The following is a 25,079-nucleotide window of genomic DNA, read 5'->3' on the forward strand; positions in this document are numbered from 1 at the left end:
TCTGGAAGACTCTTTGGAGTGGATGGATGACTGGGGGAACTCAGGAGTGAGTGGGTGATTTGGGAAATAAAGGCAAGGAAAAGAAAATCACTTAACGTGTGTGTGGGGAAAATGGATAAAGGGAAATGTGGCCTGTCTCACTCTTGGAATGAATACAACATGCATTACTGAGTTTATCAAAGTGCTGGCTTTTTTTTGAGGGGTCTACTACCCCTGATGGTGCTCAAGGCTTATTGTTGTTGGCTCTGTGCTCCGGGATCACACCTGGCAGGGCTTGCAGGGACCTTAGGTGCTTTCGGGGATCGAATCTAGGTTGGCTGTGTGCAAGGCAAGTGCCCTCCCTGCTGTACTATTGCTTAGGTCCTATGAAATGTTTTGTTTTGTTTTGGGGACACATTTGGCTGTACTCAGGGGTTATTCCTGACTCTCTGCTCAGGGATCACTCCTGGCAGTGCTTGGGGGACCCTATGAGATGCCGGGGATTAAACCCTGGTTGGCTGTGTACAGGGCAAACATCCTCCCCACTGTGCTATTGCTCTGGCTCTTGTGAATTTTTTGTTTTGTTTTGTTTTTGGGTCACACCCGGTGGTGCTCAGGGGTTAGTACTGGCTCAGTGCTCAGAAATCGCTCCTGGCAGGCACAGGGACCATGTGGGATGCTGGGATTCAAAACACTGTCCTGGGTTGGTCTAGTGCAAGGCAAACATACTACCACTGTGCGATCTCTCTGGCCCCTTTTAAATTTTTTTTTGGGGGGGTCACACCCGGCAATGCTCAGGGGTTACTCCTGGCACTACACTCAGAAATTGCTCCTGGCAGCCTTGCGGGACCATATGGGATGCCGGGATACGAACCACCATCCTTCTGTATGGAAGGCAAATGCCCTACCTCCATGCTATCTCTCCAGCCCCCTTTGTGAATTTTTTTTTTGTTTTGTTTTGTTTTGTTTTTGGGCCACACCTGGCTGTCTGCTCAGAAATAGCTCCTGGCAGGCACGGGGGACCATATGGGACACCGGGATTCGAACCAACCACCTTTGGTCCTGGATCGGCTGCTTGCAAGGCAAACACCGCTATGCTATCTCTCCAGGCCCCCCTTTGTGAATTTTTTTAAACAGATTTTACTACCTGTGACACTCGAGTCTGGCAGTGCTCAGGGTCCTCCCCTATAGCAATGTTTGGGGGGACCATATGGTGCTGGAATCAAACCAAGATCATAATGTCTCTTCAGCCCCTTAAGACTTCGTTGACTGGAGATTAAGCTTAATGTAAAGAATTTTTGTATTGTGGGAGGCCTAGGTTGGATTCTACCACAACCCCTGGTCCCTTGAGTACTGCTAGGAATGACCCCCCAAACACAAAACCGGAAGTAACCCCCAACCCAGCCAGATATGGCCCCCAAAACACATACAACTTTTGATGGACTTGGAAAAGAGAAGAAGAAAAACTAGGAGAATTGAAAGTGGTTGAGGGCTGGGGAAATAGCACAGCGGCAGTGTGTTTGCCTTGCACACAGCCAATCCAAGATGGTGGTGGTTCGAATCCCAACATCCCATATGGTCCCCCCCCGAGCCTGACAGGAGCGATTTCTGAGTGCAGAGCCAGGATTAACCCCTGAGCACCACCAGGTATGGCTCAAAAACAGAAAATCAAAAAAAGAAAAAGAAAAATGTCAGTGTACAATCAGGGCTGATCACTACAGTTTGGCTCCTGTGGAGGGGGCATCTGTCACCTCTGACCCTCTTACCCGCCTGTACTGTGTCCCTGCAGGCCCAGCATGTCGGGACTCCATCTGGTGAAGAGGGGCCGAGAGCACAAGAAACTGGACCTGCACAGAGACTTCACCGTGGCCTCCCCCGCAGAGTTTGTCACACGCTTTGGGGGGGACCGGGTCATCGAGAAGGTGAGTTGGGGCCTGCATGCTGGGGATGGGGCAGCTTGTCGTGAGTCCCGGTCTCACTCAGGGCTGGGTGCTGATCCTCAGGGTTTTAGGCACACACACCTACCCGGCCCCCACTACCTAGAGGAGTCACTTGGAGCAGTATCGGGGTTCCTCAGGCAGCCTAGCAGAGGCCCTCTTTTGGGGGATACCAGGCCAGGTGCAGAGCAGCCATGCCAAAGGACCAAAGCTGGCCCTCTATAGAGGCCCCACATGTGCCTTCCCAGCCCAGCGGGGCTTGGACGTGCTCCTCGCTGACACCCACATCTGGGGAGGGGGGTGTCTGTGTGCAGAAGTGTGACCTTCTAGTTTAATTTATTTATTTTTTTTTTTTTTTTGGTTTTTTTTGGGTCACACCCGGCAGTGCTCAGGGGTTATTCCTGGCTCCAGGCTCAGAAATTGCTCCTGGCAGGCACGGGGGACCATATGGGACGCCGGGATTCGAACCGATGACCTCCTGCATGAAAGGCAAAATGCCTTACCTCCATGCTATCTCTCCAGCCCCTGACCTTCTAGTTTAAAGTCACAGGTCTATGAGGCTGTAGAGATATCAGTGGGCAGGGCACTTGCCCTTACCTAGTAGCCCATAGGGTCAATCCCCAGCAGCCCGTGTGGCCCTCTGAGCACTGCCAGGAGTTATTCCTGAGAGCAGAGCCAGGAGTAGACAAACAAGAAAACCCACCAGTCGTTGGTGGATGTCAGATTTGAACCCAAGACCAGTCTGAGCTGGTTCAGTCCTCGGGGCGGGCAGGTTGGTGGAGATGCCCAGCTTCCACCCTCATGCCCCCCCAGGTGCTCATCGCCAACAATGGCATCGCCGCTGTGAAGTGCATGCGCTCCATCCGCAGGTGGGCCTATGAGATGTTCCGCAATGAACGGGCCATCCGCTTCGTTGTCATGGTAACACCCGAAGACCTCAAGGCCAACGCAGGTACCTGGACTTCTTCCTCTTCCACAGCAAGTCTGTCCTGGTTAGAGTCCAGCCAAGTCTTGGCGATCTGTCCAGCCCTCATATGTGCTCCCTGGACACTGCATCTGGTTCCTGCCAAGGAGTAATCTCAGAGTACAAAGCCAGCATTCGAGACAATTAAACAAAAAACAAAAACAATAACTACTAAATAATGACGTCGACCAAGGGTTAAGCCACTTGTCATGTGGCCAGGCCAGGTTCGTTGGTTTGTTTGGTTTTGGTTTTTGGCCACACCTGGCACGCTTAGAGGTTATTCCTGGCTTTGCACTTAGATATCACTCCTGGCAGGCTCGGGGGACCATATGGGATGCCAGGGATTGAACTTGGGTCCATTCTCCATTGGCCATGAGCAAGCAAACACCCTACTGCTATGCTATCTCTCTGGCCCCTCTTTTTCTTTCTCCCTTTCTTTCTTACTTGCTATGTTTTTCCTCCCTCCCTCCCCCTCCCTCCCTCCCCCCTCCCTCCCTCCCTCCCCCTCCCTCCCTCCCTCCCTCCCTCCCTCCCTCCCTCCCTCCCTCCCTCCCTCCCTCCCTCCCTCCCTCCCTCCCTTCCTTCCTTCCTTCCTTCCTTCCTTCCTTCCTTCCTTCCTTCCTTCCTTCCTTCCTTCCTTCCTTCCTTCCTTCCTTCCTTCCTTCCTTCCTTCCTTCCTTCCTTCCTCAGGGATCAATCCTGGCTGATATCCAGGGGACTATATAGAGTGCTGGCCAGGGACTGAACCTGGGAACTGAGTCAAGTTCATACCAGGCATTTGTGGGTTTTTTTCCAACTGCTCATCCACACTTGTCCACTGCCATATGGGGGTTGATGTGGACTTGGGCCCCTGATCTCCCTACTGTGCTGCCTCAATTTTCTTTCTTCTTTCCCTTCCTTCTATTCTAGAGTACATCAAAATGGCAGATCAGTACGTGCCTGTCCCGGGGGGGCCCAACAACAACAACTATGCCAACGTGGAGCTGATCGTGGACATAGCCAAGAGGATCCCCGTGCAGGCACAGCTGGGGGCACTGGGGAGGGGTGGAAGCTGAGTCCTGGGGTTCCTCTTAGGAGAGCCCTGGCTTACACCTCTCTGTTCACAGGCCGTGTGGGCCGGCTGGGGCCACGCTTCGGAAAACCCCAAACTTCCAGAGCTCCTGTGTAAACATGACATCGCTTTCTTAGGTAAAGCTCCCAGACAGACCCCTTGGTACATGGGAACTGGGGTGTTGCAGGGACACTCGGCCGGGCTATATTTGCTTTCTAATGCATGTCTGGGGGCAGTTGATAGACTTACTTCAAATCTGCAACAAGGGCAACTTCAGCAGTGTCATTGTTATGCTTCCGGGAATGGGGTGATGGAGCAGGTGGCAAGCAGGGGCCTATGTGTTAGCGCTGACATATTGGCCATGGTTGGATTAATTGCTGGTTGGGATTGTGGGAGGATCATTTTCTGAAAAGGCTTTGCTTTTGCTTGAGTGCTCTTAAACTTTTAGGGTGCTCTTATCCTCTGGAGCCATATATTTCCCCTCATCTCTGCTGCTTCTGAGGGACAGTGAAAGTTATTCTCTGTGGCATTGACTCATCTCAAGACTTGGCTTTGTTTTGGTTAACTGGCTATGGTTTATACACTGGTAGCCTGAGTAGTTCAGGGGAATCATTTAGTAGATGCAGGAAATCCTGGTTGTAACACTGGTTCCACAACCCTCTGAAGCACAGAAGTATAGCATCTTTGTTAGCAAGTGACAGTGATCTTTCCTCTCAATTTGGCCTCACAGGACCCCCATTCTCTCATATTAATGCCTCTGAATGGCAATAATTCAGCTCTGAAATCAGTAAACTATAGCTCACGGCCAAATTTGACCAGTTGTCTGAGTTTTGTAAATAAAGTTTTATTGAAATACAGCCCTGCCCTTATTTCATTCATTCATATGTCATCTATAGCTGCTTATGTCTGAGACTGGCAACATATTTACTAAGACACCTTTTAGAGATATTTTATCAAAACTATTTGCCTTAGTCTAGTGTTTTGAAGTACCAACTTGCCCTTGGGTCCAGCAACTGTAATGAGGATGAGAAACCCGCATAGCTTCGATGGGGATTCCAACTTGGTTTCCCATCCACATGGGAAAAGTTGATGGATGAAGCCACAGACTTTTCTTTACTACTTAAGGTTAACATCGGGAGGGTCCAGAACCTGACTGAAGTGGACAACCCTGGATGTGAGGGCCTTGTGGCTCACGGAACTGTTTCCTCCCTAACCCCCATTTTTTCAGGACCCCCCAGTGAAGCCATGTGGGCCCTGGGAGATAAGATCGCCTCTACCATCGTGGCCCAAACGCTGCAGATTCCAACCCTGCCCTGGAGTGGAAGCGGTAAGGGATCCTACACTTCAGTGTAAGGTGGCTCAAACATGCTGATATAAGGGGTGGGACTGGGTTATACTGTGCTTGAAATTAAGAAAAAAATCAAAAAGGGCCAGAGTGATAGTACAGCAGGGAGGGCATTCTCTGGCTCTCCATTCCCTTTTTTTTTTTTTTTTTTTTTGGTTTTTGGGCCACACCCGGTGGTGCTCTGGGGTACTCCTGGCTGTCTGCTCAGAAATAGCTCCTGGCAGGCACGGGGGACCATATGGGACACCAGGATTCAAACCAACCGCCGCTGTGTTATCTCTCTGGGCCCTCTCCATTCCCTTTTTAAAATTCACTGGTCAACCTGAGTGCTGCCGGGTCTGACCCAAAAAACAGAAAAAGGGGGGGGGGGGCGGAGAGATAGCATGGAGGTAAGGCATTTGCCTTTCATGGAGAAGGTCGGTGGTTCGAATCGTGGCATCCCATATGGTTCCCCAAGCCTGCCAGGAGCGATTTCTGAGCATGGAGTCAGGAGTAACCCCTGAGCGCTGCCAGGTGTGACCCAAAAAACAAAAACAAAAAATTCACTAGTCAAGAGGCTGGAGAGATAGCACAAGTGGGGAAGGCATTTGCCTTGCATGCAGCCAACTCGAGTTCAATCCTCAGCATCCCATATGGTCTCCCAAGCCTACCAGGAGCTATTTCTGAGCGCCGAGCCAGGAGTGACCTCAGCACTGCTGAATGTGCTCCTCCCAAATAAAATAAAATTCACTGGTCAAACCTGTGTCAGCCACATGCCAGACAAACCCATTACCCATATTCTTACTATTTGTGCTCCAGCCCTGAATTCCCTCAACTTAACATTTCATTTCATGTCTTTAAGGAAGGGAATGGCCCCAGTGGGAGGCTGGCTGGGGATGTCTGCTGAGGTCCAGGCTCCTGTGATTTGGCCATCTCTGGGAGGGCTCAGCTTTCTTTGTCATCATTGTCATTGTTTTTAAATTAGTCACTGTGAAATTATAGTTATCCATGATTGGGTTTTAGGCAGACAGAGTGCCTGTTAACACTGACCCATCCCTCACTAGTGTCCACCTTCCTCCACCAATCCCCCACCCCTGTTTGTCTCCCATCCTTCAGTCAGCCTTTATAAGAGGCGCACAGTTTTGGGGGGTAAGTTTTGCCCAGTGGTTTTCAATACTGTTGCTGAGGGGGTTTCATGCCTAACACTTGAGCCTTTCAGCACCAGCTCCTCCAGCTTGAATGTTTCCCTCCACCATAGATGTGGCTTCTCCCTGTCTGTCAGGCAACTCAGGGGTTCAGCTTTCTCTTTTCCTTTTTTTTTTTTTCCCTTGATTTTGGGTCACACTCAGCAGTGCTCAGGGGTTTCTGTCTCTGCACTCAGAAATCATTCCTGGCAGATTTGGGGGACCATATTAGATGCTGGGGATCGAACCTGGGTCAAACGCTTGCAAGGCAAATGCCCTCCCCACTGTACTATCACTCTGGCCCTTCCTTCTCTCTCTCTCTCTCTCTTTCTTTCTTTCTTTCTTTCTTTCTTTCTTTCTTTCTTTCTTTCTTTCTTTCTTTCTTTCTTTCTTTCTTTCTTTCTTTCTTTCTTTCTTTCTTTCTTTCTTTCTCTCTCTCTCTCTCTTTCTTTCTTTCTCTCTTTCTTTCTCTCTTTCTTTCTCTCTTTCTCTCTCTTTCTTTCTTTCTTTCTTTCTTTCTTTCTTTCTTTCTTTCTTTCTTTCTTTCTTTCTTTCTTTCTTTCTTTCTTTCTTTCTTTCTTTCTTTCTTTCTTTCTTTCTTTCTTTCTTTCTTTCTTTCTTTCTTTCTTTCTTTCTTTCTTTCTCTTTTTCTCTCTCTCCCTCCCCACTCCCTCCTTCCTTCCTTCTCTTTTCTTTATCTTTCCATTCTTTCTTTCCTTTTTTTTTTTTTTTGGTTTTTGGGTCACACCCAGCAGTGCTCAAGGGTGGTTAATCCTGGCTCTATACTCAGAAATCGCTCCTGGCAGGCATGGGGGACCATATGGGACGTGGGGGACCATGTGGGACGCCGGGATTTGAACCATGGACCTTCTGCATGAAAGGCAAATGCCTTACCTCCATGCTATCTCTTCGGCCCCTCCATTCTTTCTTTTAATGCATTTTTTTGGGGGGGGGTTTGGGTCACACCCAGCCACGCTCAGGGGTTACTCCTGGCTCTCTTAGAAGTCACTCCTGGCAGGCTCAGGGGACCATATAGGATGCCAGGATTCGAACCACCAACCTTCTGCATGCAAGGCATGCAAGGCATGCTTTACCTCCATGCTATCTCTCTGGCCCCATTTTAATGCATTTTTTATTGAATCACCATGAGTCACATACTTGTTTCTGATTGGGTTTCAATCAAATATCTCACACCTGGGCCCGGAAAGATAGCATGGAGGTAGTGCATTTGCCTTGCATGCAAAAGGATGGTGGTTCGAATCCCGGCATCCCATATGGTCCCCCGAGCCTGCCAGGAGTGATTTCTGAGTGTAGAGCCAGTAGTAACCCCTGAGCGCTGCCAGGTGTGACCCAAAAACCAAAAATCAAAAATAGCAACAACAACAACAAATATCTCACACCCATCCCTTCACCAGTGCACATTTCCTGCCACCAGTGTCCCCAGTTTTCCATTCATCTCCCTTTGTACCTCCACAGGTCTGACTGTGGAATGGTCAGGCGAAGATTTGCAGCAGGGCAAGAGAATCCGAGTCCCTGAAGACATTTACGAGCAGGGTTGTGTGAAAGACATAGATGAAGGCCTGGAGGTAAAGAATACCCAGGAGCAGGGGAGTGGGGGGCTGAAGTTCTAACCTTGCAACTCTCCTAGAAGTGCTATAAATTCCTTCACTCCCCACATCTGATGATCTTCTGCTTGGCCTCTGTCCCCACAGGCAGCAGAAAAAATCGGGTTCCCACTGATGATCAAAGCCTCTGAGGGAGGAGGAGGGAAGGGGATCCGGAAGGCAAAGAACGCTGAGGACTTCCCCATCCTGTTCCGACAAGTGAGCTGATGCTGGTTTGCTTTGGGGGCCCCCAGGGCTTCGAGGCCTTCCACGTGCAGTGCACAGTGCTCCACCACTGTGCTCCCTCCGTCTAGGCCTAGTGCTGTGTTCCTGCTATGACTTTTTCCTATGTCTTAGGGGATTATTTTCCTTCACTACTGGCCCCCAGGTCATTCCCATGAGCATGAATTGTTCTCTATCTGGATCAGTATTTTTCTTTCTTTTCCTTTTTCTTTTTTGGGGGGGCTACAACTGGTGGTACTCAGGGGTTACTCCTGGCTCTACACTCAGGAATCACTCCTGGCAGGTTGAGGGAAACCATATGGGATGCCGAGGATCAAACCCAGGTCAGCCACATGAAAGGCAAACACCCTTCCTGCTGTGCGTGCTATCGCTCTGGCCCCAGATAGCGATCCCTGGCATTTTATGGTACCCTGAGTCCACCAAGAGTGATCCTTGATTGTAGAGCTAGGAATAATCCCCGAGAACCTTGGGGTGTGGCCTTAAGACAAACAGAAGAGCAGGGATGCCTCTCTCCCATATGTTCAGGTGGTGATGGCTTGTACCCCACTGGTTGTCACGATTATGGGGGCCTTGGGGGACATGTCTCTTTCCCTGTGGTGACTTTTCAGAATTTCTAACTTAAAACAGTTCATGAGAGGGTAAGGTGCCTGAGAACGGGGTAAACAGAGGCAGACACCCAGCAGCAAGCTGCAGTTCTCTCCCTGTCCCCTTGAGAGAGACACCCCTCAACCAACCCCACTTCCCCTGCTTCGCTGCCAGGTGCAAAGCGAAATCCCAGGCTCCCCAGTCTTCCTCATGAAGCTAGCCCAGCATGCCCGGCACCTGGAGGTACAGATTCTCGCTGACCAGTACGGCAACGCCGTGTCGCTCTTTGGCCGTGACTGCTCCATCCAGCGGCGCCACCAGAAGATCATTGAGGAGGCTCCGGCCACCATCGCCACCCCTGCCGTGTTCGAGTTCATGGAGCAGGTGGGCTCCCGAGAGCTTGGGGGCAGAGTGGTGGTGTTGGAAGAACTGATGTTGGCCATAGCAGGGGGTCCAGCTCAGCTCTGGGCCAGCCAAGAATTCTGTGTGGTTGGTTTTTGTTTGTTTGTTTTTGGGTTCCACCCAGTGGTGCTTAGTGGTTATTCCTGGCTCTGCACTCAGGAATCACCCCTTGGCAAGCTTGGGGGACTCTATGGGATGCTGACGATGGAACCTGAGTTGGTCACATGAAAGCAAACACCCTACTCACTATGCTATCACTCTGGCTCCTGCGTTGTTTTGTAGGTGGGGTGTTGTTTCTGGGGGTTACATCCAGTGTTGTTCAGGGGATTCCTCCTGGCTGTGTACTGAGGAATCACTCCTGGCAGACTCCAGGGACACAAGAGGGTGCCAGGGATTGAGCCTGGGTTGGCCACATGCAAGGCAAGTGCTTATCCACTGTGCTATAACTCTGGCCCCGATTTTGTGTTGCTAAGTTACTAGACTTCAGAGACTCCCAGAGGCCCTTCATGAAGGAGATTCCAGCCTCTGGGGTCTGTGCCTCATGGCCCCACAGACGCATGGTCTTCTGGTGAGGAAGCACACACGGCTGGCACCTTTGCCACCCTGTCTGGCTTTCCCTTTTACATTCTCTGTCTCTGCAGTGTGCTGTGCGCCTTGCCAAGACAGTGGGCTACGTGAGTGCGGGCACGGTTGAGTACCTCTACAGCCAGGATGGGAGCTTCCACTTCCTGGAGCTGAACCCCCGCCTTCAGGTGGAACACCCCTGCACCGAAATGATCGCCGACGTCAACCTGCCGGCCGCCCAGCTGCAGGCAAGGCCCTGGCCAGGGGTGGCCCCGTGGGGCTGCGTTTCCTCATCTGAGATGAGGCAGTTTCCTCATCTCTTGGCTGTACTTGGACATCTTTTCTTTTTGGTGGGGAGATGGAAGTGGGGCCCTCAGGGGTCTTTGCTCAGGAATCACCCCCTGGTGATGCTCAGGGGGTCATATACAGTCAGGGATCAAACCAGGGTTTGGTAGTAACAGTCTTAACCCCTGTCCTATCTCTCTAGTCCCTCCCGTATTTTTTTTGGGGGGAGCACACCTAGTGATATTCAGGGGTTACTCCTTGCTAGCACTCAGAAATTATTCCTGGCAGGCTCAGGGGACCATATGGGTGGCTAGGGTTTAAACCCAAGACTACAGTGTGCAAGGCAAACACCTTCCCCACTGTGCTATCACTTCAGATTTATTTTTTATTTATTTTTGTTTTTTTCGGACCACACCTATTTGATGCTCAGGGGTTACTCCTGGCTAAGTGCTCAGAAATTGCCTCTGGCTTGGGGGATACCAAATGGGACATCGGGGGATCGAACTGCGGTCCATCCTTGGCTAGCGCTTACCTCTACTGCCACATTGCCAGCCCCTATTTTTTATTTTTTTATTTTCAATATTCTCCCCTTTCTATGCACTGGGACTGCCTTTACACTGTTGTGGAATGTCAGGGGTCTGGCTTCAGATCTCTGGGAGTAGGGTTCTCCAACCCACCTTTCGACTCCTTTCCCATCCCTCCCTCATGATGCATGGGGTCTTGGTTGCAGATTGCCATGGGCGTCCCGCTGCACCGGCTGAAGGACATCCGGCTCCTGTACGGGGAGTCCCCGTGGGCCATGACTCCCATCTCCTTCGAGACCCCGGCCAACCCGCCTTTGGCCCGAGGCCATGTCATTGCTGCTCGGATCACCAGTGAGAACCCTGATGAGGCAAGTTGTGTGCTTCCTGGGGCATCGGGTGCCTACCAGGGTGGGATATGACCACCTCATCCCCTTCTCTGAGCCTTTACTTGGGACAAGACTCCCCTACCTGATAACATCCCAGGTGTGCATGGCTGCCTCACAGTGGTGTTCAGGAAAATGGAGTCCTCTGTGCCTAGCTGGGCCTGTGCATGGGCCCTATGCTCACCTCCACCTTCGGATGAGCCACCGGGGCGAGGGCCCAGCACTTTGATTTCTTACTCCATGATTGTTTTTGGTGCAAGTTCACTTCATTTCAGTCCCTTTTGTTTTTTGTTTTGTTTTGTTTTGGGTACAAACCCAGTGGTGCTCAGGGCTCTGTGCTCAGAGGTCACTCCTGGCAGGGCTTGGTGGGGAAGACCATATGTGGTGCTGGGGATCAAACTCTGTTCCTGCATGGCAAGTCTACACTGGTTAGTTTTTGTTTATTTGTTTAGTTTTGGTTTTGAGTCATACCCGGGAGTGCTCAGGGCTTATTCTGGTCTCTGTCCAGGGGACTATAGAGTGTGCCAGGAATCAAACTCAGATCTGTCACATTGCAGGGCAAGCACCCTCCCTGCTGTTCTATCTCTCTGGTTCCTAGTTTGCCTTTTTTTTTTTTTTAAGTCAAAGTGACTGAATGGCTGTGTTCACAGTGCTACACACACAAATGGACAAGCCTGAACCTTTCAGGGGAGTGTCAAACTTAGGTTGTACAAAGCCCTTGGGTTTCCTGAAGTTTCATTCTGGTAGAAATGTATCGGAGGGAGGATTTTTTTCCATGTTTCTTTTTCCTTTCTGGGCCTCAGGGATTTAAGCCCAGCTCTGGGACAGTCCAGGAACTGAATTTCCGAAGCAACAAGAATGTGTGGGGTTATTTCAGCGTGGCAGCTGCCGGAGGCTTGCATGAGTTCGCAGATTCCCAGTTTGGCCACTGCTTCTCCTGGGGAGAAAACCGAGAAGAGGCCATCTCGTGAGTTTTCCCTTCTACTCCTTTCTTCCCATCAAAGGTCACCAAGAGGATACACTTTGGGGGAACTCCAGGGTTGCGAATCATAGAGCAGGCCCACTGAACTGAATGAAATTGAATTGAGTTGAGTTGGGTTGGGTTGGGTTGAGTTGAGCTGAGTTAAATTCAGTTGAGTTGAATTGAATTGAGTTGAATTAGTTGAGTTAAACTGAGTTGAGTTTTATTGAACTGAGTTGAGTAGAGCTGATTTGAGTTGAGTTGAATTCAGTTGAGTTAGTTGTTTTATTGAATTGAGTTCAATTTCATTGAATTGAATTGAGTTTAGTTACTTTTTAGTGCTTGGGAATCATGTGGTGCTAGGGATTGGACCTGGGTCTCCTCCATGTAAATCATGTGCTCCTCAACCCTATTTGTTGAAGTCCAGATGGCAGAGTCTGTCTTCTTCTTCACTCTTGATCCAAGAAGCAAATAGAGGAAGGGTGGAAAGGAAGGAAGGTGACACAGAGACATAGAGAGAGTGTATAGGAGTGAAGACTCTTTCCTTACATATCGCTAACTCTGCATGTGTAATTTCTCAGCCCTAGTTGGGTTGGTTTTGAAAAAACAGACTGGGCTGGTTCCTTTGAGCCCAGAGGCAGACCCTGAGCTATAGGGATACGTGCCCATGATCCCCTCAGATTCTTTCTCTCGCTTACCCACAAGGCCAGATTGTCCTGGTCCCTCAGAGGATCTCTGAGTCTCAGAACCCCACAGGGGGACCCCTAGGGCTCAGGTTCTGGAAAGCAGCCATGCATGTCCCCCCTGTAGGAACATGGTAGTGGCGTTGAAGGAACTGTCCATCCGCGGGGACTTCAGGACCACTGTCGAGTATCTCATCAATCTTTTGGAGACCGAGAACTTCCAAAACAATGATATTGACACTGGCTGGCTGGACCACCTCATCGCCCAGAAAGTGCAGGTGAACAGTTGCGAGGCTGCCGTCAGATCCTTGGGATGTTCCTGCCCCCTGCCACTGCTCCCTGCCCCGACCCTGGGCTTGGGGGCCGTGGCCTCTGATGCTCAGTCCCTCCTAGGCCGAGAAGCCAGACATCATGCTGGGAGTAGTGTGTGGAGCCTTGAATGTGGCCGATGCCATGTTCCGGACCTGCATGACTGATTTTCTGCACTCTCTGGAAAGGTGAGGGAAATGGGGCTACCCTGGTAGGGAAAGGGCTAGCTGTGGAGGGGTCTCATGTGGCATATGGACCCGACCCTACTGGGTGTGGGGTACGAGGTGTTCTGAGCCAGCTTTCCAGAAAGTTTTTCTCCACTACTCTTCTGAAATCAAGCTCACACCAGCCAGTCCTAGGCTTGACCCCAGTTTCCTAGCCTGGACAACCCCGGCACTCAGGGCCAGCTCATCATTGTCTTTGCTTGGTTTTGTTTTTAGGGCCTCACTTGGAGGTGCTTAGGGCTTAACTCCTGAGCTCTTGACTGTCCTCGGGACTATAGAGGATGCCAGGAATTGAACCTGGGTTGGCTGCATACGAGGCAAGCACCTTGCCCATTGTACTATCACTCTGGCTTCAGGCTAGAAGGATCCAAAGCGATATTTTGGAAGGGGCAAATGTCGTGATGCTCAGGCTTAATCCTGATTCTGCACTCAGGAATCACTCTTGATGGGCTTGGGGGAACATATGGGGTGCCAGGATAGAACCCAGGTTGGCCATGTTTCAAGCAAATGCCCTACCTTCTGTGCTATCACTCCATCTAGCCCCTTAGTTTGTGATTTTAGTTATTTTTTCTTTCTTTCTTTCTTTTTTTTTTCTTTTTTTTTTTTTTTTTTTGAGTTAACCAGTGTTACCTCAGGGCCACTCCCAGCAGTGCAGCCAACCTGACTGCCAGGATTCAAACCCTGCAGTGCTGAAGACCATAGGGTCTATTGCCACCCAACACACCCATGGGAGGCAGGAAGGTGCCCCTGAGTGTCCCTCTCTTTCCCGGGCTCCAGAAGCTTCTAGGGGTCTGTGTTGTGGGAGGATCGGTCGCAAGTCGCCCCCAGCTCTGCCTTCTTTCCCAGGGGCCAGGTGCTGCCTGCGGACTCGCTACTCAATATAGTGGATGTGGAGCTCATCTACGGAGGTGTCAAGTACATGCTCAAGGTGACCCAGACACTTTGGAGGAGTGTCTCCAGGCTTGGGCCCTGACTGCCCGCAGAGAGGATTTACCTCGGGTTGAGGCCCCGGGTCTTCAGTCAGGGCCTTGGGGATTCTGGAGGTGTGGGCCAGAGCAAGTGGAGGGGATGCTATGTCTGGGCTGGTGTCCAGGCACAGGCTGCCATCTTCGCCTCCCACTTGTGTCAGGACGGCAGATTTATCTCCGTTTGTCTGGAATTGGGCATCCATCTGTCTGTCCCTTCACCTTTTTTTTGGGGGGGGGTTCTGGGTTTTTGGGTCTTACCCAGAGGTTCTCAGGGGGTTTACTCCTGGCTTGGTGCTCAGAAATTGCTCCTGACAGGCACAGGGGACCATGTGGGATGCAGGGATTCGAACCACCGTTGGTCCTGGGTCAGCTGCTTGCAAAGCAAACACCCTACAGCTGTGCTATCTCTCCTGTCCCTCCTTTGTGGGTTTTTGCAGGGGGCTTGCAACAGGCTCTAGTTCTATCCTCTGGGTCCCAGGAGCATGCAGGGTAGGGACACCGGGCCTGTCTCCGCAGGTAACCCGGCAGTCGCTCACCATGTTTGTTCTCATCATGAATGGCTGCCACATTGAGATAGATGCCCACCGGCTCAACGATGGCGGCTTGCTTCTGTCCTGCAACGGGAGCAGCCACACCACCTACATGAAGGAGGAGGTAGACAGGTGCGCGTGTACGGGAGAGGAAGAGGAACTGGGTCTCCCCAACCTCTCATGCTCACCTCCAGGACCCTCCCCGGAGGACTGTCTGTCCAGCCCTGCCTTGGGACCCTGGAGTCCCTGAAGCCGCACAATGACCCCTCCACCCCACCCCTGGGGAACTGTCCTGCCTGATGTTCTTCCCACCCCCCAGTTACCGCATCACCATTGGCAACAAGACATGCGTGTTTGAGAAGGAGAATGACCCCACGGTGCTGAGGTCCCCCTCGGCCGGGAAGCTGATCCAGTACATGGTGGAGGACGGGGGCCACGTGGAGGCTGGCAACAGCTATGCTGAGATCGAGGTGAGGCTTGGAGTACCCCCTCCCAGCCCCTCACTTTCTCCTAAGAGGTGGCCTTTGGCCATGCACTAGGTAGACAGCCCTCCCCCACATATTGAGCCTGTTTATAGAAGGCCCCATGCTCCCCGAATGAGTGAACTATGGTGATCCTTGCCCAGCAGTGCTCCCTGCTCAGACCCAACTTGCCATACTTTAGCTCTCTCTTCAGTTTGGTTTTGGGGTGTAAGTGCAGCTGGCATCACCCCTCATAGTGCTCAGAGGCTATTTCTGACTCTGTGTTCAGGGATGTCACCCCTGGTGGTGCTCAGAGTGACCCTCCTGTGTGGTGCCCAGGATCAAACCCTGGTTGGCCACATGCAAGGCAAGCACTGTGTCCACGGTACTATGGCTCCAGCCCTCCTCTGCAGGCTCTTTCCACTTCCCGGCTTTCGGATATGGGCACAGCAGGATCTCCATATTCACACGGAGGCTAAGCCCAGACTAGGGGCTGGCCGGAGCTAGGCACACTGGTGGTCAGGCTGGTGAACACACAGAGAAGAAGTGGTGTGTCGCTGTCTTTTCCCGGCTTCCCCTTGGAGAATGAAGCTCAAGAGAGGAGCCTCAGAGACCTGGGTCTGTTCACACAGGGATGGGGCATCAGACCTGCTTTGGCAGCCTGGCCTACAGTCACACTGTCCCATGTCCTCAGAGCCCAAGTCCACTAAACATCCCGAAGGGGATTTCCTGCTACCACTTTGAGAAGAGGCAGGGCCTTGGAGCTCAAAGGGTCGAGTGCACCCCCCAACACTGATCTAGGAGTAACCCCTGAGCACTGCCACGGATGGCTCTGGCAGCCTCCTGTCTCTGCTGGGCCCCAGGTAACACCATAAAATCAGGCTCAAGTGTTGATTCATCCAGCATGATTTTGGGTTTTTTGGTTTTTTGGGGCCACACCCAGTGACGCTTAGGGGTTACTCCTGGCTATGCACTCAGAAATCGCTCTTGGCTTGGGGAACCATATGGAACCCCGGGGGATCGAACCACGGTCCCTCCTAGGTTAGCGTGTACAAGGCAAACGCCCTATTGCTTGTGCCACTGCTCCGCCCCTACCCCCCAGCCTGTTTTTTGGGTGCTTACTCAGGAAATGGCCCCAGATCCCTCAGCACCCCAGGGAAACTTGTCTTTAGGTGTTGAATCACTTTTCTGTGCTTTTTGAGGGGATATATTTATTTGTTTTGTTTTGGGGACACATCCAGCGATGCTTAGTGTTGACTCCTGGCTCTGAGCTCAGGAATTACCTCTGGTTGGGCTCAGGATTGAATGACATGCTAGGGATCAAAACCGATCGACTGTGTGCAAGGCAAATGCCCTACCCACTGTACTATGACTCTGGTCCCAACATCCAACCAAACTTTGCAGGGTGTAAGGTTGGGGTGCCATCCTGTAGCTGAAGATGCCCTGTGCTAGCGTCTCAGGTGCCACACACAGAGGCTGCTCCCCCTGTATCCTCCAGGGCTGCCTCTCTCTCTCACACACACAACCCGCCTGCAGGTGATGAAGATGATCATGACCCTGAGCGTGCAGGAGGGTGGCTGCGTGCGCTACCTGAAACGACCGGGAGCTGTGCTGGAGGCGGGCTGTGTGGTGGCCCGGCTGGAGCTCGACGACCCTTCCAAAGTGCACGCAGTGAGTTCGCACCCGGCTGCCCACACGGTCTCCCCTGGGGTGTTAGCTCAGACAACTTGAGGGACCACTACGGCCAGTGTGCAGGCTCCCAAATCATGCGTCCCTTGGCTTGAATCTCTTCTGCATTGAGTGAAACCCTAGTCCTTCCAGGCTGTCTTCTTTTCTAGTCTGACTTCATCCTCCCTGCTTCTCCCCCTGTGTGAAGGAAAATTCCAGAACCCTCTGTCCAGGATCTGTGCCCCTTTGCCTGGAAGGAAACCAGGGATGCTCAGGGATCACTCCTGGTGGGCTCAGGGGACCTATGGAAGGCCGGGGATTGAACCTGGGTTGGCTGTGTGCAAGACCAATGCCCTCCCTGCTGTGCTGTCACTCCAGCCCCTCCTGAGAGGTTTGATTCTGCACCATTTCTCCCCACCCCCCTCTGTGGGGTCTCCCCTGACACCTTTTTTTGATCTGATTTTTTTTAGGTGAGCAAGATTGTTTTTTGGCAGGCTCAGGGGACCATACGGGACACTGGAAATTAAACCTAGGTCATCTGTCTGCAAGGAAAATGCCTTCCATGCCACGCTACTGCTCCAGCCCAAAAGCAAGATAGTTTTTACTGAAGAAAGTTCACTTAGAAAGGCATGAAGGAGGGCCAGTGGAGAGAGCAATTACCTTGCATATGGCCGACCTGGATTCTATCCCCAGCATCCCATAGGGTCCCCTGAGCCTGTCAGCGATTTCTGAGAGCAGAACCAGGAATAACCCCTGAGTGCCGCCAGGTGTGGCCCAGCCCCCTCCACACCCTCCCAAAAAGAGGCCTAGAGATAAGCAAGTGAGATCTGTGTTTGAAGATGATCATGGGTTTGAAGAGTGACCCGTCCTGACCACCTGGGAAGAGTTTCTATTCATGACTGGTTTGGGTGTGTCTGGAAGAATTAGAAATAGTGGCATAGAATTGCCATAAACCTTGGACCCAGGACTGGAGAGAGGGCGGAGCAGGCTAAGGCACTGGCCTTTCTCATGGCCCTTTCCACATATATCTCCAAGTCTTAAGTAAAGGGCCAAACCTACAGGACCTACATGACTATCCCTGTCCCTAGCAGTAGTGGGAGAAGAAACACTGAGAGGAAGGAGAGGAAGTTGGGGGGGGGGGGCGCTCAGGCCAGCATAACCATGTAAACTCTTGCCTCTTAGTACTATGCACGCAAAACACTTATTCAGTGGGCATCAGAGACCCCGTGGCTGATAGAGGGGAAACTTATCTGACTTCACAGTTGCTCTTGTGAAGAGATTTTATTTACTTCTGGGCTCACTTGGGACATTTTATGATTTATCAGTCAGATACTGGGACCAGATCAATAGCCCAGTGGCATAGCATTTGCATCTGAGTTTCCTCCTCTCCATCCTCACTCGCTCCAACCTAGGTTGTTTGTGCTAAATCCTCAGCCCCTGACTCCTCTCCACTCATTTGGGAGGTATCAGGGGCCTTGACCTCTGCTCTGGTCTCCTCAGGCTGAGCCATTTACCGGAGAGCTGCCTGCACAGCCCACGATGCCCATCCTGGGTGAGAAGCTGCACCAGGTCTTCCACAACGTGCTGGAGAATCTCACCAACGTCATGAATGGCTACTGCCTGCCCGAGCCCATTTTCAGCATCAAGGTGTGTGTTGAGTTGAGTCCAAGGGCTATTGCTGCTGCTGTTTTGAGACCTGAGAAGCAGGGATGGTGCCCATACTCAGCAAAATCCAAGATTTGGTCTTAAGGCAGTCATGTCTGTGTTATTTTGGTTTTTCAACTGTTGTGAAGTTACACTGGTGTTGGTATGACTTGAGTTGGTCATTTGGGGTGTGTGTTTGGGGGTGCTGTTTCCTTTACTTTATAGAGAAGCATTCTCAGATCACATACAGAATCACACCCCAGGACAACAGTCGGGTTTGGGATAAGAGATAAGATCGGGGAGACGTTCTTAGCAATGTCTTAGCTTTATTATATTCCTGATTGTGCCGACCCTATCAGCCAGCGAGGGTTGACTTTCACGTCCCCTCCCCGCCATGTGCTCAAGACCAAGGACGGATGTCCTCCCCAGCTGATGACCAAGAAAGAACGAGTCCCTATTCCAACAAATAGGACAAGAGGAACTGGGATAGTACAGAGTGGTAGGACTTAGCAGTAGGATAACCAGGGGCAAGTGAAGCTTAGGAATGCCTCTGAGGCAACACAGCATTGGAGGGTAATCAATCTCTCCTGTAACCAGAGTCCTCTGTGAGGGAGGAGGGACAGCCCAGAGTCAAGTTTGAGAGTATCCACAAATCATGGGCAAATGGCGCCGCTCTTTATGCCGTCCTTCCCCATCTCTGGAGTGGTGTCTCCAAAACTTTCACCTCGAGAGAATCCCCAGAACCATTGCTACATGAGGTCCTCTTTGGGGTTCTGTCTGTCATGGGGGGAATCCAACACCTAATTGTACCAGCCAGCCCTTCTCTAGGATATAATCTAGGCCAGTTCCTACTGGGAGCCCTTGAAACATACTATTATTAATTCTCACCCTGCTTTGCTCCATTTCACTCATGAGGACATGGTGGTTCAGGGCAGCTCTGAAACTTGTCCCAGTGCCCACCTGGGCACCAAGGCCTGGCCAGCTGGTACCCGTGCCTAGGCCCTGAGCTCCTTTGCTGAGCCAAAGCACATGACCTATCTGTGCCTGGCCTTGTGAGTACATAGCTTCTCAGTCTAACCTCCCCTCAGTTCATCGTCACTCTTCCTCCGAGACCAGCAGCCGCTCCGTGGGGTTGAGCATCAGGGACAGGCTGGACAGTGGGCAGTAGGCGGGCCCCGACTGACATTCTCTGCTCCCTGCGGCAGCTCAAAGAATGGGTGCAGAAGCTCATGATGACCCTCCGGCACCCCACGCTGCCATTGCTGGAACTGCAGGAGATCATGACAAGCGTGTCAGGCCGCATCCCTGTGCCTGTGGAGAAGGCCGTTCGTCGGGTGATGGCACAGTATGCCAGCAACATCACCTCCGTGCTGTGCCAGTTCCCCAGCCAACAGGTATAGACACCCCCTTGGGGGACTGGTCTCACATCTGGCTTCCAGCAGAGCTGCGCCCCCTCCCCCAGATCCAGCATATCCTATGGTATTGAGGGCTGAGATTCCTTTCACCCCTTCTCTGCAGAATCACGTTCACCTTCAAGCAGCAATTACTGGGGCCGGAGAGATAGAACAGCCTGGGAGGGCCTTTGCCTTGCATGCAGCCAATGTAGGTTCAATTTCTGGCATTGCATATGGTACCCCCTAGCCCCACCAGGAGTGATTCCTGAGTGCAGAGCCAGGAGTAACAATTGGGTATCGTCAGGTTTGCCCCCACCCCAAAGCAGATTAATTCAATAAAATGTGAGCAGCCTAGGGCCAGAGAAATAGTCCAGTGGGGAGGGTGCTTGCCTTGTACTCAGAAGATGTAGGTTCGATCCCCGGTGCCCCCTAGCGTCCCCCCCGAGCACTGCCAGGAGTGATTCCTGAGCATAAGAGTCAGGGCTAAGCCCTGAGCATCACTGGGTGTGGCCTCTTAATAACAGGGGCCAGAGCTATAGCACAGTGGTAAGATGTTTGCCTTGCAAGCGGCCAACACAGGACGGACCCTGGTTCGAATCCCGGCATCCCATATGGTCCCCCAACCTTGCCGGTAGCAACTTCTGAGCACAGAGACAGTGACTCCTTGTCGCCACCGAGTGTGACCTAAAAACAAAACCAACAAAAAATAGCAACATAGGGGCTGGCGAGGTGGCGCTAGAGGTAAGGTGTCGGCCTTGCAAGTGCTAGCCAAGGAAGGACCGCGGTTTGATCCCCCAGCGTCCCATATGGTCCTCCAAGCCAGGGGCAATTTCTGAGTGCTTAGCCAGGAGTGACCCCTGAGCATCAAATGGGTGTGGCCCGAAAAACAAAAACAAAGTAGATGGGGCCGGCGTGGTGGTGCCTGCCTTGCCTGCACTAGCCTAGGATGGACTGCGGTTCGATCCCTCGGAGTTTCATATGGCCCCCCAAGCCAGGAGCAACTCCTGAGCACATAGCCAGGAGTAACTCCTGAGTGTCACCGTGTGGCCCCCCAAAAAACAAAAAACAAAACAAAACAAAAAGTAGCAACATAATCTTTTTTTGGGGGGGTTGGGGCCACACCCATGACGCTCAGGGGTTACTCCTGGCTATGTGCTCAGAAATCGCTCCTGACTCAGGGGACTATATGGGATGCTGGGGGATTAAACCGCTGTCCTTCCTAGGTCAGCACGAGTAAGGCAAATGCCCTACCACTTGCGCCACTGTTCTGGCCCCTACAACACAATCTTGAGCATCCTAGCTCTGCCTAGAATAGGAAGCTCCTTCTCTCTCCTCCAACATTGTCCAGGTGGAGAAGGGTGTAAGATGGGTGTCATCTTACAGAGGGGTGTGACTGCAAGTCAGCCCCCTGCACCCCACAACCCCAGGGCTCACCTCCCTGGAACCTCTTTGAACTCTCTCTCATCCTTCCAGTAACTCTTTGAAGGGGATGAGTCACCATGTTTCTGGACAGCCTTGGGACACAGGGTGGGGAGCTCCCTGAAGGCTCCTTTTAGGAGTTCTGGGGTTTGCTGGTGGCCAGAGTGTCCTCCCTTCCCATGCAGATTGCCAGCATCCTGGACTGCCACGCAGCTACACTGCAGCGCAAGGCTGACCGTGAAGCCTTCTTCATGAACACACAGAGCATCGTACAGCTGGTGCAGAAGTGAGTTCAGGGGTCCTCATCCCCAGGGGTGCTGGCCTCACATTCACAGGGGAACCCCCCAGAGTCCAGCCCAGACATTGACCTTAGTGCATTTCACTTGGCTTCTTTGGTTTGTTTGATTTTGACCCACAACCGGAGGTGTTCGGGTTCTGGACTCAGAACTGGGGTACTTGGGTAACCCTATGGGATGCCAGGGATCGAACCTGGAATGGCTACATCCAGGCAAATGCCTTTCCCATGGTGCTATCACTCTGGCTTTCACTTGGCTTCTTTGTATGTCACACACGATGGGTCTTTCTGAGAGCTGAGTGAGTTTGTTGTTTGGGAGTGTGGAGCTATGGCAGAGACTTTGGTCAGAGCTCATGGAAGAAAAAGGCCTTTTTTATTTATCTGTTTGGTTTTTGGGGGCACCACACCTGGCAGTAATCAGGGGATACTCCTGACTCTGTGCTCAGAAATCACTCTTGACAGTGCTTGGGGACCCTATAGGATCCCGGGGATGGAACCTGGGTTGGCCGTGTGCAAGGCACATGCCCTCCCCACTGTGCTATCACTCCAGCCCCAGAAAGTGGCCTTTTAGAAACCATCCAGGACCATCTAAATTATCCTGGGCTGGGTATGCCTGGAGAACCCTGTAGGGGAGAATCTGGGTGAAGGACCATGTTTCCTTGTCAGCAGATATCGGGCAATATCTGATGAGAAAAAAGAAAAGAAGTGCCCTTTGGCACAGGGGCTTTTCCCAGTGAGAAAGCTCTGCCTGGGGACAGGATCAAAACATCCCAGGACTGTGGGTGTCCCCTCTGAGGAACGAGCTTTCAGTGTGGGTCCACACAGAGGAAATCTGTAGTGAGAGCTAGCTGGAATATTTGAACCCCTAACCTGGAACCAGTCCTCCACACCCAAGAAAGACATGGAAGATACACACTAGTGATGCATGAATTGAATTTGCTAGTGGATTTTTTTTTCTTCCCTCCACTTCTAGTTTCTTACTCTCTGGTTGGCAGCTGGTAATGCTGGGATTAAGCTGGCTTCAGCCACCTTGAAAACTCAGCATGTGGGCCGGAGAGAGAGCACAGCAGTAGGGTGTTTACCTTTCAAGTAGCCAATCCAGGATGGACAGTGGTTTGAATCCTGGCATCCCATATAGTCCCCTGAGCCTGCCAGGAGCGATTTCTGAGAGAGAGCCAGGAGTAACCCCCGAGTGCCGCCAGGTGTGATCCAAAAACCAAAAATAAATAAATAAAAAGAAGACTCAGCATCTTGTCCAATAATTGCAATCCAGTGGATTCAGAAAATGTTGAGCAAAGAAAATGTTTTTTTGGGAGCAGCTAGGTTAAATTTTGCTTCGGGGCCTGAAGTGATCGTACAACGGTGAGGGCATTGGCTTGCAAGCAGTGGACCCAGGTTCTATCCTCAGCATCCCATATGGCCCCCCAAGCCATATGTGATCCTGAGTACAGAGCCAGGAGTAACCTTGAGCACCATTAGGTGTGACCCGAAAACAACCAAAACATTTGGTTCAGTGGGAGAAGGGAACCTAGGACTTTGTAAGTGTCTTCCAAGGTTTTTTTGGTTTTAATTGTGTGTGTGTGTGTGTGTGTGTGTGTGTGTGTGTGTGTGTGTGTGTGTGACCAACTCTCTTCAAACTTGGGGTGGCTAATGAAGAGTTCTTTTTCCCAACCATGCATGCCAGGCGGACCCCTTTCTGCGCTGGGTCTCTCTGTAAGTGTTTCTCCTTCTCTCTGGGGGATGAGGCAGCTCATCTGAGGCTCAACCTTGACCTTTGCTGTGTCACCTGCCTTTGGGCTTGAACACTGCCCCCCTCCCCCCCGGCCTGCAGGGACTGCCCACAGACCTATTACACACCCTTCCCAGACTTCAGAATCTGGGGGATGCTACCCTGAGACTTTTCTCCGAGTCTTTCTGACATCAGGAGTGTCTGCACGTTGACCATAAAGTCAAGGCCTTCCCTTGGGTCAAGAGCTTCCTCCGCTTTCCTTCCCTCTGCCCCAGGTATCGCAGCGGCACTCGGGGCTACATGAAGGCCGTGGTGTTGGACCTCCTGCGGAAATACCTGCAAGTCGAGCACCATTTTCAGCAAGGCAAGTGTCACACATGGGACGGGGACCCAGGAACCCTTGGGCAGGAAGGGAAGCCCAAGCCTGACTCCCGCCACCTTCTCCCTCCAGCCCACTACGACAAGTGTGTCATCAACCTTCGGGAACAACTGAAACCAGACATGTCCCAGGTGCTAGACTGTATCTTCTCCCACGCACAGGTGGCCAAGAAGAACCAGCTGGTGATCATGTTGATTGTAAGTGGGGGGTGATGGTAGTGGCCCCGACCTGGGGGAACGCAGGGGTTCGTGGGAGCTTTCTAGAAAGGATCATGGGGTTAGTATTTTTTGTTGGCTTTTTCCATCCACTGATCAAACTCGGGGACCATGGGAGCTGACAGGCGTGGCTGAGGCCATTGTGCCACATGGCAGTGGGGGGGATCAGGAGTTGCTTCCAGAAGTAGCTCCCCCACCAGTGCCAGGTTCCCCTTGGAAGTGTCTTGCAGACATCAACTCACTTAATTCTTCTCATGGCTAACAGAGGCAGGGCCTCTTCCCATCCTCCTCTGGCAGGGTACAGAGAGGTGGAGTCAGCTTGTCTAAAGTTACAACAGCTTTGCAGCACAAAGCCAGGGTGTGAACCCAGCCCAGACCCAGAATTATGAGTTCTTAGGGATGGGGCACCCCAGCCTGTTGGTCTCAAAGTCTTTCATCTTCATCATTTTCTTTTTTTTGAAGCAGAATGATTTTTATTTTATTGATTTTGGGGACACACTTCATAGTGTGCAGGGGTTACTCTACTTAGTACTCCTGGCATTGCTTATGGGATGCTGGGGGTGGAACCCAGGTCAGCCACATGCAAGTCATTTGCATACCCACTATACTATTGCTCTGGCCCCCATTCTGATCTTTTTGATAAAGTTAGGCTTTCTCTAAACTTACTGTTCCTTCTCTTAGATAATAGTTTGTGTTAATTTCTAGTTGCTTCCTACTTCTTGTAAAAGAATGTCTCTCAGGGGGCTGGAGAGATAGCACAGAGGTAGAGCGTTTGCCTTGCATGCAGAGGATGGTGGTTTGAATCCTATCATCCCATATGGTCCCCTGAGCCTGCCAGGAATGATTTCTGAGTGTAGAGCCAGGAGTAATCCCTGAGTACTGCCAGATGTGATAAAAAAAATAATAATAACGTCTCTCAGGGCTGGAGAGATAATCCAGAGGCCTTGTGGTCAGTGTTGTCCTGTCTGGGAACAGCCACCCAGGTTCTGTTTTTGTGTCCCACAACCCCCAGGATGAGCTTTGCGGTCCTGATCCTTCGTTGTCAGACGAGCTGATATCCATCCTCAATGAACTCACTCAGCTGAGCAAAAGCGAGCACTGCAAGGTGGCTCTGAGAGCCAGACAGGTAGGGGCAGGGTGTGGGTGCTCATCCCCTATTTCCCCTGCACCC

The 25,079-nt window shown here is 51.7% G+C and overlaps 1 protein-coding gene across 1 annotated transcript in view; it reads left to right on the forward strand.

Annotated features, from left to right (window-relative positions):
- The window catches only part of ACACB (acetyl-CoA carboxylase beta), a 75,578-nt gene that overhangs the window by 17,733 nt on the left and 32,766 nt on the right, over positions 1-25,079 (forward strand). Inside the window, exons 3-25 of the mRNA XM_049789387.1 lie at positions 1,769-1,901; positions 2,730-2,868; positions 3,790-3,899; positions 3,987-4,068; positions 5,160-5,258; positions 7,916-8,025; positions 8,152-8,262; positions 9,046-9,255; positions 9,915-10,085; positions 10,853-11,014; positions 11,833-11,996; positions 12,801-12,951; positions 13,067-13,170; positions 14,053-14,134; positions 14,691-14,836; positions 15,024-15,174; positions 16,702-16,836; positions 18,334-18,480; positions 19,683-19,871; positions 21,476-21,576; positions 23,590-23,678; positions 23,766-23,890; positions 24,921-25,034. Of these exons, the coding sequence (XP_049645344.1) occupies positions 1,769-1,901; positions 2,730-2,868; positions 3,790-3,899; positions 3,987-4,068; positions 5,160-5,258; positions 7,916-8,025; positions 8,152-8,262; positions 9,046-9,255; positions 9,915-10,085; positions 10,853-11,014; positions 11,833-11,996; positions 12,801-12,951; positions 13,067-13,170; positions 14,053-14,134; positions 14,691-14,836; positions 15,024-15,174; positions 16,702-16,836; positions 18,334-18,480; positions 19,683-19,871; positions 21,476-21,576; positions 23,590-23,678; positions 23,766-23,890; positions 24,921-25,034 (3,025 nt within the window). The remainder of the gene's footprint in view (positions 1-1,768; positions 1,902-2,729; positions 2,869-3,789; positions 3,900-3,986; positions 4,069-5,159; positions 5,259-7,915; positions 8,026-8,151; positions 8,263-9,045; positions 9,256-9,914; positions 10,086-10,852; positions 11,015-11,832; positions 11,997-12,800; positions 12,952-13,066; positions 13,171-14,052; positions 14,135-14,690; positions 14,837-15,023; positions 15,175-16,701; positions 16,837-18,333; positions 18,481-19,682; positions 19,872-21,475; positions 21,577-23,589; positions 23,679-23,765; positions 23,891-24,920; positions 25,035-25,079) is intronic.

This window comes from Suncus etruscus, chromosome 15, assembly GCF_024139225.1.
Source record: "Suncus etruscus isolate mSunEtr1 chromosome 15, mSunEtr1.pri.cur, whole genome shotgun sequence".
NCBI lineage: Eukaryota > Metazoa > Chordata > Mammalia > Eulipotyphla > Soricidae > Suncus > Suncus etruscus.